This window comes from Tachyglossus aculeatus, chromosome 7, assembly GCF_015852505.1.
Source record: "Tachyglossus aculeatus isolate mTacAcu1 chromosome 7, mTacAcu1.pri, whole genome shotgun sequence".
NCBI classification, from domain to species: Eukaryota; Metazoa; Chordata; class Mammalia; order Monotremata; family Tachyglossidae; genus Tachyglossus; species Tachyglossus aculeatus.
In genome coordinates this window covers 32930507-32946475 of record NC_052072.1, presented here as the reverse complement: position 1 = coordinate 32946475, position 15969 = coordinate 32930507, and the positions used below count along the sequence as shown (strand labels likewise).

Genomic DNA, 15969 nt, shown 5'->3' with positions numbered 1-15969 from the left:
TTGTCAAGCTCTCTACTTGAGCCTTATTGGTTTGTGGCACGTCCTTGGTGTATGTTTCAATGCCCTGGACACTAAAGCCATTGCAGTAATTAGTGAGTCAACTTCTGAATTTGCAGACCCTCAGCAGGTGGGTATGCAGTGTGTAGGCCATAGTTAATAATATCCCAGCATGGCCTAATGAAAAGAAGCCAGCTCTGCCACATGCCTGCTTATTGTGAAACCCGGAGCAAGTCATTTAAACTTTTGAGGCCTCAGTGTCCTTATCTATAAAATGTAGATAAAGTGGGTTGTGAGCCCCTTGAGGGACAGAGACTCAGTGCAATTTCATAACCTTATATCTACCCCAGCAGTTAACATATTGTGAGCACTTCATAAGTGTCCTAATTAGCAATGAAGACACCACTCCCTTTAAGTTTTCAGAGACCGAAAGGGTTTGTTGCAGGCCACGTATCCCCTTTAAGCCTGTGTTCCAACCACGGTGTTATGTAAACTCAAATACATTTATTCTTTCGCAATAGATGGACTAGTAATAAAGTTTGTATTCACATTTAAATTTGAATGTTTCCAGGGGTCAAACTGAAAATGTCCTAACTTTCCAACGCAGCTTAGTTTAGATTTCTAGGCTTCATCTGTATTGAGAAAAGTGGTGTATGTGTCTGTATTGTCTAACTCCTGGGCATCTTCAGTATTCATGTTTATAAATAATTTATTTTTCCACAATCAGTTAACCATTTCAAAAAAAACTTTAACATTAAAAGACATCTTTTTATCTACTAATTCCAGTACTCAGAACAAGCCTCGATTAATTAATAGTATTTATTGAGTACTTACTGTGTGCAGAGCACTGCACTAAACACTTGGGAGAGTAGACTACAGTGGAGTTGGTAAACATGATCCCTGCCCAACCACTTCTTTGTATATTCACCCAAATCTCCCTTACATTATTTTTCCACTTTTGGAACTTTGCTGATCCTCCAGTTATGGAAAAACATGTTATCTGACACTTTTTTCCCCCATATCGATAATATTTTGCAATGGGGATTTTTTTGAACCTTAAATCATCAATGTTGAGACAATTCAAAGAATGTACTATTAATGATGTATATATGGAAAGGAAAAAAGGAGTGCATACACTTTACTTTAGAAGAGTCCTTAATGGGGATTGAAGAGTTCCTGCATAAAGTACTGGACTCTTGAGGGAATATTATCGAATCGATAAAATCTGAAAACAAAATTACAAGGTTTCTCTTCAGACATAGTATTTGAAAGTGGACACTGGACAAGGTTATGTGAGGGCCAGAGTGAAATAGCAGAAACATTGACATTTAAGTCACCAAATAGAAGAAAAAAACTTGTCAAAGATAAGGGATTAAGGCAAGGTTTGAAAACAAAGTTGACTAATTCAAGTTGTGAAAAAAAATACCAGTGTACTTAAGGGTAATTAAAGAAGTTGGAAATTTAGGGTGAGGAGAAGCTAGCCCAGAGAGCATAAACAATACTACCAGAGAATTGAAAGGACCTATGAAGACCGGCTAAATAGAACAAGAGAAATTAGGAAACAAGGTTTGAAGATATCTCTTCAAGGTGGTTGTCCCCTCAGGGAATTGTAAAGGAAAATAAACAGCAAGAACTCCTCTGTTGAAGTGCTTACTCCCCTTATTTGAGGATGGTACTGCAGTTTTTACTTTTGGAAAGTGGCCTTTGGTATACCCTTCAGCAAGGGTTGGGTTGTACTAATTTTGAAGTGGCAAACGAAATGTTTCTTCCAATTCATATCCATCAAGAAAATGCAGGCTACTGAGAGCAGCAGAAACTAGCTTCACAATGAATGAGTGAAAAGACTCCTAAATCCACAGAATCAATCAATCAATCAATCAATCGTATTTATTGAGCGCTTACTATGTGCAGAGCACTGTACTAAGCGCTTGGGAAGTACAAATTGGCATCACATAGAGACAGTCCCTACCCAACAGTGGGCTCACAGTCTAAAAGGGGGAGACAGAGAACAGAACCAAACATACCAACAAAATAAAATAAGTAGGATAGAAATGTACAAATAAAATAAATAAATAAATAAATAAATAAATAGAGTAATAAATATGTACAACCATATATACATATATACAGGTGCTGTGGGGAAGGGAAGGAGGTAAGACGGGGGGATGGAGAGGGGGACGAGGGGGAGAGGAAAGAAGGGGCTCAGTCTGGGAAGGCCTCCTGGAGGAGGTGAGCTCTCAGCAGGGCCTTGAAGTGAGGAAGAGAGCTAGCTTGGCGGATGGGCAGAGGGAGGGCATTCCAGGCCCGGGGGATGACGTGGGCCGGGGGTCGATGGCGGGACAGGCGAGAGCGAGGTACAGTGAGGAGATTAGCGGTGGAGGAGCGGAGGGTGCGGGCTGGGCAGTAGAAGGAGAGAAGGGAGGTGAGGTAGGAGGGGGCGAGGTGATGGACAGCCTTGAAGCCCAGGGTGAGGAGTTTCTGCCTGATGCGCAGATTGATCGGTAGCCATTGGAGGTTTTTGAGGAGGGGAGTAATATGTCCAGAGCGTTTCTGGACAAAGATAATCTGGGCAGCAGCATGAAGTATGGATTGAAGTGGAGAGAGACACGAGGATGGGAGATCAGAGAGAAGGCTAGTGCAGTAGTCCAGACGGGATAGGATGAGAGCTTGAATTAGCAGGGTAGCGGTTTGGATGGAGAGGAAAGGGCGGATCTTGGCAATGTTGCGGAGCTGTGACCGGCAGGTTTTGGTGACGGCTTGGATGTGAGGGGTGAATGAGAGAGCGGAGTCGAGGATGACACCAAGGTTGCGGGCTTGTGAGACGGGAAGGATGGTAGTGCCGTCAACAGAGATGGGAAAGTCAGGGAGAGGACAAGGTTTGGGAGGGAAGACAAGGAGCTCAGTCTTCGACATGTTGAGCTTTAGGTGGCGGGCGGACATCCAGATGGAGATGTCCTGAAGGCAGGAGGAGATGTGAGCCTGGAGGGAGGGGGAGAGAGCAGGGGCAGAGATGTAGATCTGGGTGTCATCAGCGTAGAGATGATAGTTGAAGCTGTGGGAGCGAATGAGGTCACCAAGGGAGTGAGTGTATATTGAGAACAGAAGGGGACCAAGCACTGAACCTTGGGGAACCCCCACAGTAAGAGGATGGGAGGGGGAGGAGGAGCCTGCAAAAGAGACTGAGAAAGAACGACCGGAGAGATAAGAGGAGAACCAGGAGAGGACGGAGTCTGTGAAGCCAAGGTCAGATAACGTGTTGAGGAGAAGGGGGTGGTCCACAGTGTCAAAGGCAGCTGAGAGGTCGAGGAGGATTAGGACAGAGTATGAGCCGTTGGATTTGGCAAGCAGGAGGTCATCGGTGACCTTTGAGAGCGCAGTTTCCGTGGAATGAAGGGGACGGAAGCCAGACTGGAGGGGGTCGAGGAGAGAGTTGTTGTTGAGGAATTCTAGGCAGCGCGTGTAGACAACTCGTTCAAGGAGTTTGGAAAGGAATGGTAGGAGGGATATGGGACGATAACTAGAAGGTGAGGTGGGGTCAAGAGAGGGTTTTTTTAGGATGGGAGAGACATGGGCATGTTTGAAGGCAGAGGGGAAGGAACCAGTGGAGAGTGAGCGGTTGAAGATGGAAGTTAAGGAGGGGAGAAGGGATGGAGCGAGAGATTTCATAAGATGAGAGGGAATGGGGTCAGAAGCACAGGTGGCCGGAGTAGCACTTGAGAGGAGGGAGGAGAGTTCCTCTGAGGATACCGCTGGGAAGGATGGGAGAGTAGCAGAGAGTGTTGAGAGCCGGGGGGTTGGAGAAAGGGGGGAAGAGACTTTGGGGAGGTCGGACCTGATGGATTTAATTTTGTTAATGAAGTAGGAGGCCAGATCGTTGGGGGTGAGGGAAGGAGGAGGGGGAGGAACCGGGGGCCTGAGAAGGGAGTTGAATGTACGGAAGAGCTGGCGGGGGTGATGGGCATGGGTGTCAATAAGGGAGGAGAAATAGTTTTGTCTGGCAGAAGAGAGGGCTGAGTTAAGGCAGGAAAGGATAAACTTGAAGTGAACGAGGTTGGCATGGCACAGAACCATGTTAATAAAGTATGCTGCTGTTGTATCACATTTTGTATCACATTTTGGAACAATAGTTTCGATGTTTACCTATCAGTGTCATTTATTGAGAACAAAGCTCTGTACTAAGCATTTGGGAGACTTCAGCATAAGGAAGATTCCTTTTCCCAGTCCACAAGGAAACTGCAATCCACTGAGGGAGATAGACAAAAAATATCTACAGATTTTAACAGTTATTAACAAGGTTATAACAAATATGTGCAAATATATTAGGATGTATTGTCTTAATTAATTGAACGTACACATAAAATTGTACATATCAACTAGAGTAGGAAAAATGTTTAATTACTAAGGATGGCAGTTAGGTTAGTGTAACTAGGGTGTTGTGGAAGGCTTCCTGGAGGAGGTGATATTTTAAGAGCATTTGGAGGATAGGATTGCCGTGGCCTGGTGGGTTTGTTAGCGGGGAAGGGAGTTCTAAGCCAGGCGAACAAGAACGAGTCTTTTAAGTCAATATTTGGCAGTGACAGCACATCTTCCCAGTGACTATTCCTCGCCTTTGTCATAATTGACAGTCCTTGAGGACCTTTATTAGGTGGAAGACTTTGTGCCAGTTTCCACTTTTTTTGGAAGTTCTCACATGGGGTCATGATGAACCTTTAATTTTTCCACGGCTGTTTGTCAAGAATACATTTCAGCACGGAGGCTTAAAATGGCATTGTTCCATTTGTCTCACACTTAGTTGCTGGTTTTCAGAGGCTGACATGTTGTAATTATTTCCAATAATAACAATAACTATTTTGGGAATACAGTCTTTCCCATTTATAATGCTCATCTTTTAACTCTGAGTTCTTTCTTGATAGTGCTTTTGAATACAATGGCAGTATCTCCTACATCACTCTCATAGGTGGAGATACCTTGCAAAATTTATATTGACTTGAACGACTCCTTTCTCCTCCTTTTGACAGTTCTAAGTATTTTGACTGATGTGATGAATGATTAAAAGCCCCTTTCAAGTTTAGCATTAGATAAGGGCAGATCTCTAGCTTGTTAGCACCATGAGCTTTTTTGTTTTGAAAATTAAGTATTAACAATATGTACATATAAAAAACCAATTCCAAACCTTTCATTATTGGAAATATTTACCTTGTTTTTTGATCATAGTTAGATTAATTGTGAATTATATCACTACTTTAAAATATGCATTTTGGGGGGTTAATTTTTGAGTCTTGGGCACACGATAATTCATTTTATATTATTTCCTAAGGGTGACTATGCTTTGTTTAGTGCTCTTTTTTTTAATTATATAACACTCTGTTTTCATGGAAGTAATTTAAGTATGTTAGCTGGAGAGAGCAGTAGTTCCATATGCCTAGGAAATGTTTCTTACAGTGATATTTGAATATTATATTCCCATATGTAGCCCTTAGAACATTTGTAGGTTTTAGTTAAGTTTGGGCTTGTGATTGCTTGTAGGTAATATTGCATGAAACATTATGGTATTCAATGTGACTTCTAATTGCTCCTTTTCATAGTTCTGTATGTTTAGTCGAAAAGTAGCAAATAATCAATTTAAAAATGCTTACCATTTACTAGCTGTCTGGAGATTTTCCATTAACAATATTTAGGGTCCTATTTTAGGTGGTTTTAAGACGTCAACCTCTGAACTTAAGCAGTGTTACCCATTTAAATCATTTTAACTTGAGAAATGAGTACTGTTGAGGGGTATTAAAACTTGACATTATCTGGTCTCTTTATGGTTCTCCATAAGGCCTTTCAGGAGCATTGCACTCCCAAGTGTTTCCCCACGCTCATTTTGGTAGGTGGCCACATTTGATATCTGAATTATATGTGGCTAATTGTTTGCTTTTGAAAGCTTCTTGCTGGTGTTCTGATTCTGTGCATGTGGAATTTTGAGTAGGTTTATTCCATGTGTTAATATGGATTGGGCATGGATGTGTGGCATAAGAATCAAATGGTGACCTAAAATTTGCTTGAGCACAAGAATTGCTGCTAATATCATTGCTTATTCTCATGGTCACAGAAATAAATACTTGCAGCGTACAGTAATAGCTCGAAAGTGTGTGTTTATGGTAGTTTGTGATTCCTTTTAAATATACCAAACCATTGCACCACGTTGTCCCAATGGATTTGGTTTTCCTGTTTCTGTATTAAGTTCGCTTCTCAACGCCTCATTAGAAGATGTACCTCATAAAAGTTACGTTAGTGCAACGTGTGTGTTATCACGTTCTGTTTTACTCTGTGTGTGATATATCTGGTATTTCCTTTTCAATGCAGCCATCTCTAGGATTACTTCTTACCATTGTTTTCATAGTATCTTGTGACCTTCCAGAGCCAAACCAAACTTTTTAAAAAATCACTACACTGTATAGTAGAGTAAAATGATATCTCTCCGTTAGTCTTTCATAAAGGTATAAAAATGAATCAAGCGACTGAGCCCTCTATAAAGGCAAAACTTTTTTTAAAAAATGCCTAGTTATGAATATGGTTATCAGAAAATTCAGTGGAATTACGAAGCCTTTCTTTAAAAGTTCCGTGAAATGCATTCTGTAATTATAGCATTCAGCCATTTGTGCATTGTTCCATTTAAGAAGATTACAGATACTCTAGTAATAGTGCCCTACCTGCAATGTTCAGCAGCTGTAAACCTGAGAAAATAAGCTTCCTTTTGGAACCATTAGGTTTATGTCATCTGTCTTCATGAATAGTTTATACACTTAAGGTTATTTAAAATTGTATTTCTTAAAATATATTGCATATTGGATTTTAAAAATCCTTATGCTTCTTAAAATTTCATTTCTGAAAAGTATTAAGCATCCAATCAAGAAACAGTTCAACTGTTCCTTGAAAAAGTACCAGGAGAGAAATTACCTAGGTTTGTACCCAGCTGTTTAGTAGAACAGTGCTTGGCACATAGTAAGCACTTAACAAATATCATCATCATCATCATCATTATTATTATTATTACCAAACTAATTTCTGAATTAAATGTACAGCCTAAAATTCACCTCCTTGAATTTGATGGGCCTGGAAGATTTGACTAGATTACATCTTATCTAATTCAGGGTAACTATGGCTATGGAAGGCTCCTCAGAAGCCGTATGTTACTGACTGTGCTTTGCAGAGATACCATTTGTGGGGCATAAGAAAGTTAATAGGCTGTCAATCTAGGATGCCGTTCGACTTCTACAATCTAATGTTGGGTAATTTTGTTTCCAGCAGCAACATTTGGCACAGCATCCATGAGCATGCCTGCAGGATTTGGAACTCCTGCTTCTTACAGTCTTCCTACTAGTTTTAGTGGCAATTTCCAGCAGCCCGCCTTCCCAGCCCAAGCAGCTTTCCCTCAACAGACAGCATTTTCTCAACAGCCAAATGGTAAGATCATCCATGTAGACAGTTTGTCAGACCAAATTTAAATACCCTCTAAAGAACACATTGCTGTAGTTTGGGGATTTGGACTGTAAACTAATTTCCTAGGGAACTGAAAGGACTTGGATCTTGAAATAAAATTACCTAAGGCTTATATAAGTGTAGTGATTAAGCGAGACTATTTTAGCTCTCTTGGGGCAGATTTTATTGCCAGGTTGTTGAGTAGAGTTTTCTCTTTTTTGCTTACGTCATGCCTATAAGCTGTTTTCTTGGCTGTGTCGTATTAACATTTGTAAGGATAGGTTCCCCCTTCCCCCCATTTTTATTTTATTAAGGCTTAACTCTATTTTTATACTTTGTCCTTGTTAAAAAGTGCTCCTAATTAGATTTGTGTAGGCTGCCTTTCTGCTTCCAGGTAGGAAAAGCTTACAAGATAGGAAAAGCAAAGAATCTTCCCTGGAATGCAGTGGAGGGTTTTTTTGTTTGTTTTTTGTTTTTTTTTTATTTATCTTAACGATGGATTTCTCTCATATTTCTGTGAAACCTTTTACTTAGTCAAAAATGAAAACCCCATTTGAGAGCCTTTAGAGAAGGAAAATTACAGTAGAGGCAGTTGTTCAGTGAAGCAGACTCCTGCAGACTCCCAGATTTCTGAGGCTGCCTTTGAAAATTAGCCACACAGTAGAGGCAAAGTTCTGGTGGAGTCAGAAGGTTGATTTTTGTTGATTCAGTAGCAACAGACCCAAATGTTAAAGATTATGGTTCTCAATAAATATTCCAGAGTCTCATCTTTAAAAAGATGGGTTAGATAAATTCCTAAATAGGCTGGATGACAGCAACCCAAATTAGACAATTTTGTGTCCAACAATCAGCTGTTTCTTTGCCAAAGAACCAGGAGTTACTTCTGATATTTGATTCACCTTAATATTGGTCGTTTTGTGTACTTAGATCGTTGACCGTACATTTTCAGGCTAGCACACTCCCCTGCTGATGGTAGCCAACACTCCAGAGTTGTTTGGGCAGCATTTTGTTTTTAAGACATTCCACTGGTGGAAATCAAGAAGCAGTGTGGCCTAGTGGACAGAGCATGGGTCTGGGTCTCAGAAGTACCTGAATTCTCACCCTGGCTCTGCCGCTTGTTTGCAGTGTGACCTTGGGCAAGTTATTTCACTTCTGTTATTTCACCTCAGTTCCCTCATCTGTAAAATGGGAATTGAGACTGTGAGCCATGTGTGGGACAGGAATTATGTCCAATCCAATTACCTTGTGTCTACCCCAGTGCTTAGTAAAGTGCCTGGCACATAGTAAGTGCTTAACATATACCACAACTATTATTATTGATTATTGTTATTAATCGTATTATTATTATCACTTATAATAATGATCTTAGCTGTGGAGTTTGGAAGAGGGTGAGACATCAGTTGCACTAGATGAAAATTCTGAGCCTTCCCTTATGGAATTTTCCAAAAATCTGGTTCTCTGGTTTAATAAGCACGATTGGGGATCATTTCCAAAATGGATTGTAACTGGTGGTTCTGCTTTACCAAGGTGCAGGTTTTGCAGCATTTGGACAAGCAAAGCCAGTGGTAACCCCTTTTGGCCAAGTTGCAGCTGCTGGAGTATCTAGTAATCCGTTCATGGTAAGTGAGACTTGTTAATTGCCTTTTATAATGAATTCCAGTCCAAAGAGATATTATCGTGTACAAATTTGGCTTGAGACATGCAGCTTGTTTTTGTTTCAAATTAGGAAAAGCAGCATGTGAGTCCTCCTAGATGCAATTCAGTATTCTGGTGACAAGGCATTCTTAAAGGCTGTTCAAATTGAAACAGAGGTATTTATATACCGTCCTCTTGTGAGGATTGGCTTTTCTTAAATTAGCGATGTTGCAAACAAAAGTATGCAGTACCGGATAAATTGCCACGTAAAATGGAGGTGCTTTTCCCCCCGTCCCCTTGGCAAAGCAGTGCCAAATTCTGCTCTTCTCTAAGGCTGCCCATTTCACTCCAAATTCAGTACCGCCAGTCCTACTGCAACATCAGAGTGTGCTCCTTAGGTGTTGTGGATGGCGCTCATGCCATGTCGAATTCTGCACCTTTGCCCATGACCATTTCTGACAGCACATTGAGTTGTGTCCAGATAGACGCCGTGGCGGAAGAACGCTTCCTGCTTCCGCATTGGCGTCCTATCCAAACCACGTAATGAAAACGCGCCTCAGGGCAGAACCTATTTTTATTTTATTGGCGTATGTAACCAATTTCCCATTGCTGATTCCAGTCTCTCTTTACTTTCAGGCTGGTGCACCAACAGGACAATTTCCAACAGGAGGTTCATCAACCAATCCTTTCTTATAGCCTTACAGACACTTTACCCAAATGAACTCTTACGTGGTTACATAACATCTCTGCTCCTCTTGCACTGTTGTGTCTTGTTTCACTGATCTTAGCTTTAAACACAAGGAAAGTCTTTCAAAAGCCTGCATTGTGTAATAAACACCAGGTGAGATGTGCAAAACAGAGGGCTCTGGTAACATCCTATAACCTACGAATTGGCAGAAAGAGATAGCGGTATCATGTATATTAAAATTGGCTAATGTTAAGTTATTGCAGGTATCACATTCATTATGCTGCAGTACTGTACATATTTTTTTCTTAGGAATTAGCTATTTGTGCATATCAGTATTTGTAACTTTAACACATTGTTATGTGAGAAATGTTACTGGGGAAAATAGATCAGCCACTTCAAGGTGCTGTTGTACCTTTTGGAATGAATGACCTAAATCATTTTAACCCTTCCCTTTGAAAGTTATCAAGTCAAAATTGGAAGGTTTTATTCATTCTTGAATTTTTTTTCCTTTTCCTAAAGAGCTCTTCTATTTATACATGCCTAAATTCTCTAAAATGTAGAGGGATACCTGTCTGCATAATAAAGCTGATCATGTTTTGCTACAGTTTGCAGGTGAAAAAAATAAATAATACAAAATGTTATTGTTCGTGTGTCCTTGCTGCAGTGCCTTAAACAAAGTGGGCTGGAATGTGAAAACAGACTTGTGTATCCTCACGAGTGTTTTATGGCCAACCTTTTATGCTTTCATTTACAAATTGTGTAAGAGGTTCACCCCTGGGAAATTGGTCACCCTTAAATTGAGGTTTTTATTATGAAAGTATGACCATTCTTGGATCTCTGCAGATCTTTCTGATGGATGATGGAAAAGATTTCCCACACAGTTTGTCAAATTCACCCTGAACTTTAACAAATGTAAATGCTCATGCAATGTCTTATCTATTCTGTACCTTTTCTGACAACATTGAAATTGTGAAATTTGAACTGTAACAGGAATTTGTCCTATGCAAGTACTTCCGTATGTCTTTTGTGTGGAATCATGAAGTTTCAGAATGGAAGCTTCAAAGACCTTTTAACGGGCTCATCCTGTGTAATGTAATATTTGAGCACAGGAACAGTGTTATATTGGCTGATTAACAATGGCGTATACTTGTATTTTTGAGCAAATCATTAATGTCAACTATGCAGTTATGGGCACAAAAGGCTATTATTTTGTGTACCCTACATGAAATAAGAAAACAAGAATGGCTTTGGAAAACATACCCAGGCATCCCCTCCTTACCTGAACCTAGGATATGAAGCAGGCTAAAAATTAAAATGCCAATGTAACCTGACTTTGCAAACTGCTTGAAACACCACTAATTTTAGTATCAATTGAAAACGAACTCTAGGATAAGTTCTTTTTCATTTTTCAGTGTTTTTTCTCAGCCCTTCTTAGTGTTCTGGACAGCTCTAAGCTGTAAGTGCAACTGGGACAACTTTTCTCTGGGGTTCCCCTTGCCCAGTTGGGACTAGGAATCTTCTTTTGTGCATGCAGAGTTTAGATAGATTAAGACTTGGTGCTCCTAAAATTGAGAGTCCCTAGGGGAGTCACTTCCAAAAAACAGAGCATTGACTACGAATCAACGTATAACCTGCTTTCTCTTCTAGCTGTCCGTTACTGTCCTTTTTCCTTTGAAGGCGAGCTTGATGCCACTTGTGTTTCTGTCTTTGCCTTGTGAAATTATGTATTTTTTTTTACCCTGATATTGAACCATCTATCCCTGATAACAGGCGTCTTCTCTCAGCTGCGTTTTTCCAAACTATCAACACTAAGTTGGCATTGCTTTGATGAGGGCTTGTTGTGGACCTGGTTACCCTGTGCATATCTGTTCACTGAAAACATCTGAAGGTGGAATTGGCTCTGAAATGGATTAGCCAGGCCACGTGCACATCTGATGGGAAGATTTACCAGTAAACCATACCGCAGTCCCTTTAATCAGAGTTTAGTGCCTTTTTGCCTATTACCATGCTCCATTGTTATGTTGGTTTTCTTCCTAAGGTGGAATGTCCATATTATTAAGGCATCATTGGGTAACTCCTGCCAAGATATAATTCTTTTAGGGCTTTTAGTGCAAGAATATTTCGGGCCTTTTTATCCGGGAGCCTGATCTACCATTCATTCGTGGACAGAACTCAAGGGTCAGCTTGATATACCATCTTGCCGCTCCCTACCCTAGGCAATACTTCTCTCAAATCAACCCAGAAAGAGTACTATTTACGTTTTGCTAACACGTCTTCACAATAGGTATAGCTAGAAGTGTCTCAGTTCATTGTGGGCAGGGAACTTGTCTACCAATGACGTTGTATGGCCAACTCCCCAGTGCTTAGTACAGTTCTCTGCACATACGAACAGTAAATACCACTGATTGACTGATATCTCTGAAGACAGTCCCTTTTCCCCCAGTATTGATGTTTTGATTTGTCTTCTGTTTCAGCGTGACTCAGTTCTCAAACACAATTCATCCGTGGTATGCATTAAGCATTTACTGTGTGCAGGGCACTGTATTATGAGTTTAGGCAAGTACAATACAATAGGGTTGGCAGAAATGTTCCCTGCCACATTTTTTTAAATTGCTCTTTTCAATTGAGGACATTTCTTCCATCTACATCGAAAGTCAAGGTCTCCTGTTCACCTTTGCTTTTATAATAACTCTTCATAACACATCCTGCTCTCAACTTTCTCTTGTCAGAGATTAAAGCCTCACCTCCGACAAAGTACTGAATAGATTGATCCTGTAGCACAAGGGACCAAACAATGTCGAACCTAAATAGCTCATCTTCAGAAGTTTAGTTTTGACCGAAACAACCTGAGCTGCTCTGTAAGAGGTGGAAGAAGAGGCCCTGGGGGCGGTGGGGGACGGGATTTCATGTATCTACCCATTCCTCAAAGGAGTCTGCATTCCACCACTTGTTTCCTCTGTGACCTTGGTCAAGTCACTTCACTTCTGTGCCTGTTACCTCATCTGTAAAATGGGGAATAGGGCTGTGAGCACCATGTGGAATGTGGACTGTCCCCAAGCTGATTTACTTGTATCCACCCCAGTGCTTAGTACAATGCCTGGAACATAGTAAGCGCTTAATAAATACCACAATTATTATTATTATTCCTTGACCTTTCGGCTGCAGGTTCCAAAATTTTTTAGTGCTTCACCTTTATAAATTTTATAATTTCACTTGGAGACAAGAGTAGCAGCGTGGCTCAGTGGAAAGAGCCCGGGCTTTGGAGTCAGAGGTCATGGGTTCAAATCCCGGCGCCGCCAATTGCCAGCTGTGTGACTTTGGGCAAGTCACTTAACCTCTCTGGACCTCAGTTACCTCATCTGTAAAATGGGGTTGAAGACTGTGAGCCCCCCCGGGGGACAACCTGATCACCTTGTAACCTCCCCAGTGCTTAAATCAGTGCTTTGCACATAGTAAGCGCTTAATAAATGCCATCATTATTATTATTATTATAGTGGTAGGAAATGATAGGGCTCAAACCAGACTAATTGAATGGCAGGGTGGTGGGGGAAATGCAGCCAGCTCTTCTCACGCCAACTTACTCCCTGTATCTCTTGCTCATCTATCTCACTGTCAAGCCCTCACCCACATCCTGCCTCTGGCTTGGAACTCCTTCCCCTTCATATCCGACCGACCATCACACTCCCCACTTTCAAAGCCTTATTAAAATCACATCTCCTCCAAGAGATCTTTCCCGACTAAGCCCTTATTTCTCCTACTCCCTCTCCCTCTCCCTTTCCATTGCCCTTGCACTTCAGATTTGTACCCTGTATTCACCCTCATGATCCAGCACTTATATACGTGTCCCTAATTTATTTTAATGGCTGTCTCCCCTTTTAGGGTGTAAGCTCATTGTGGACAGGGAACGAGTCTACCAACTTTGTTGTACTCTCTCAAGCACAACATAAGTGCTCAGAAATGCAGTTGATGGATTGACTGGGGGATAGAGAGCCGCAAGGTGAGAAATCTTCAGATCCACATTGACTGATTTCAGAGAGTCTCAATTTGGCAACCCATTCCACTAGCACCTCTTGAAAACCTGAATGTTCTCAGCACTGACAATTTAAAAATGTATTAGGTAATATATTAAGTTAGAAAATTGTTGGTAGTCTATTAGAGATTAATATTATTAGCGATGATCTATTGGAGATAACCTAGAGAAGCAGCATGGCTTAGTGGATAGATCACAAGCTTGGGAGTCAGAAGGACCTGGGTTCTAATCCCAGATCTGCCACTTGTCTGCTGTGTGACCTTGGGCAAGTCACTTCACTTCTCTGTGCCTCAGTTGTCTCATCTGTAAAATGGGGATTGGGACTGTGAGCCCCATGAGGGACATGGACTGTGTCCAACCTGACTAGCTTGTATCTACCCCAGTGTTTAGTTCAGTGCCTGGCACATAGTAAGGGCTTAACAAGTACTCTAAAAATCTATTGTTAGGTAATCTATGAATCAGTTCCCAATAAAAATGAATTGTTTTTTGGTAAATTTCTTTGGATTTGTTTTCTTATTGCTAGCCTTGCCTTACAAGGTTGCGATTTTGTGGGATGGTTTGACGTAGACACATCCCTTAACTTGGAATCTTCAACTTCCTTATCTGAGGTCCAGAAGTCACATACGGGCACTGAACTGTTTGGTGACTGTGTCTCTGTTCAAATAAAATCAAAGGCTAAGGCGGTGGTCTTAATGTATATCTCATTTTATGGGTTTATATTAAGAAGAATCATTTTTATATTAAAGCCATGTATGCCTAAAAATATATATTTTACTGAAGTATACACACTTGCATACGCATGTGTATATAGTCAATAAAATCGAATTATAACCCTATTTTTCCCTACTAGCATCAGAATAAAGTCTCAATGGTGAGACTGAGGTGCTTGCCCAGTGCATTCCTAGAGAAACAGCGTGGCTTAGTGGAAAGAGCATGGTCTTGGGAGTCAAAGGTTGTGGGTTCTAAACCTTGCTCCTCCACTTATCAGCTGGGTAACTTTGGGCAAGTCACTTAACTTCCTTCTGCCTCAGTTACCTCATCTGTAAACTGGGTGTTAAGACTGTGAGCCCCGTGTGGGACAACCAGATTACCTTGTACCTACCGCAGCACTTACAATAGTGCTTGGCACATAGTAAGCGCTTAACAAATATTATTATTATTATCTGCCAAGGAAAATCTTGCTAGAGCTTCAAGAAAGCTGATGAGTTGGTATTGAGGGCCTGTTTTCCTAATTTGGGCTGAAACTCATGTTTTGGTGGGAAATTTCCTGTTCAAGGTTTTTTTTTCTTCCCATTCATAATAAAATGCATTTGTTATTGCCTGTCATTTTGAATTTTTTTTTATTTAGCTGTAGTGTGCCACTTAATGTCAGCTAAACTGAGAATGGTTCAAATCATTTGAGTATTAATAACTAAAAATTGAGCAAGCGACTAGGAGAAAGCCAAATCCAATTGTTCGTAGCTGAACTTGCAGTTATTTTTACTTTGTTCCTAAATAATTTGGATGATCAGCATGCCAGAATCTAAAATTTATTAATTTCTGAGTCAACGTGACTACAAAATTAAAAGTTTCCATTATTAATTTCTAAGGTTCTCACCAATATGACACCTCCGCCCTGCCATGAAAATGAAATGGCATTTAAATTATCTCCCTGGATAGCATCACCGTTACACATTTAAAATGTTTTCTTAGAACACGTCTGTTTTCAGCACATTGCTGTCAAACTATAGGTTTTCTTGAAAGCGTGAATAGCTAAAAATCTGTTTGCCCTCCTCACTGAACACCTCATTTGACTGGAGACTTTCAAAAATGGCAAAATGGCTACTTCAACATTCCTAATTTTTACAGTGCCGCTTGGCAAATCTATTGGCTTAGTTATCTTTGGTCTGTGGCTTGTTCCAGAAAAGTCTTTTGACATCTGTGGCACATTTGTGAGGGTGGCAGAACTTGGCTTTATGTAATAGTGGCATTTAAGCGCTTACTATGTGCCAAGCACTGTTCTAAGCGCTGGATAGTTCCTCAAGGAATAATGGGAACTGAATTTGGAGTTTCCTGTTGTCTCAATGTCTTTTTGTCACTTGGGAAGAATAAAAAACTGTTCGTGCTTATGTTTGGCTTAAATTCACTTGTGGATTGGAAAACCATTTCCATTAGT

General features: G+C 40.7%; 1 protein-coding gene across 9 annotated transcripts in view; it reads left to right on the top strand.

Annotated features, from left to right (window-relative positions):
- The window catches only part of AGFG1 (ArfGAP with FG repeats 1), a 94226-nt gene extending 81478 nt beyond the window's left edge, over nt 1-12748 (top strand). Inside the window, exons 10-13 of one of the 9 annotated variants that reach the window (XM_038749040.1) lie at nt 5819-5866; nt 7288-7446; nt 8989-9080; nt 9733-12748. In XM_038749040.1, the coding sequence (XP_038604968.1) occupies nt 5819-5866; nt 7288-7446; nt 8989-9080; nt 9733-9792 (359 nt within the window). In that variant the 3' untranslated portion in view covers nt 9793-12748. The remainder of the gene's footprint in view (nt 1-5818; nt 5867-7287; nt 7447-8988; nt 9081-9732) is intronic. The other 8 variants (XM_038749036.1, XM_038749035.1, XM_038749034.1 and 5 more) reach the window with 8 other exon arrangements.
- The last annotated feature ends 3221 nt before the right edge of the window (nt 12749-15969 follow it).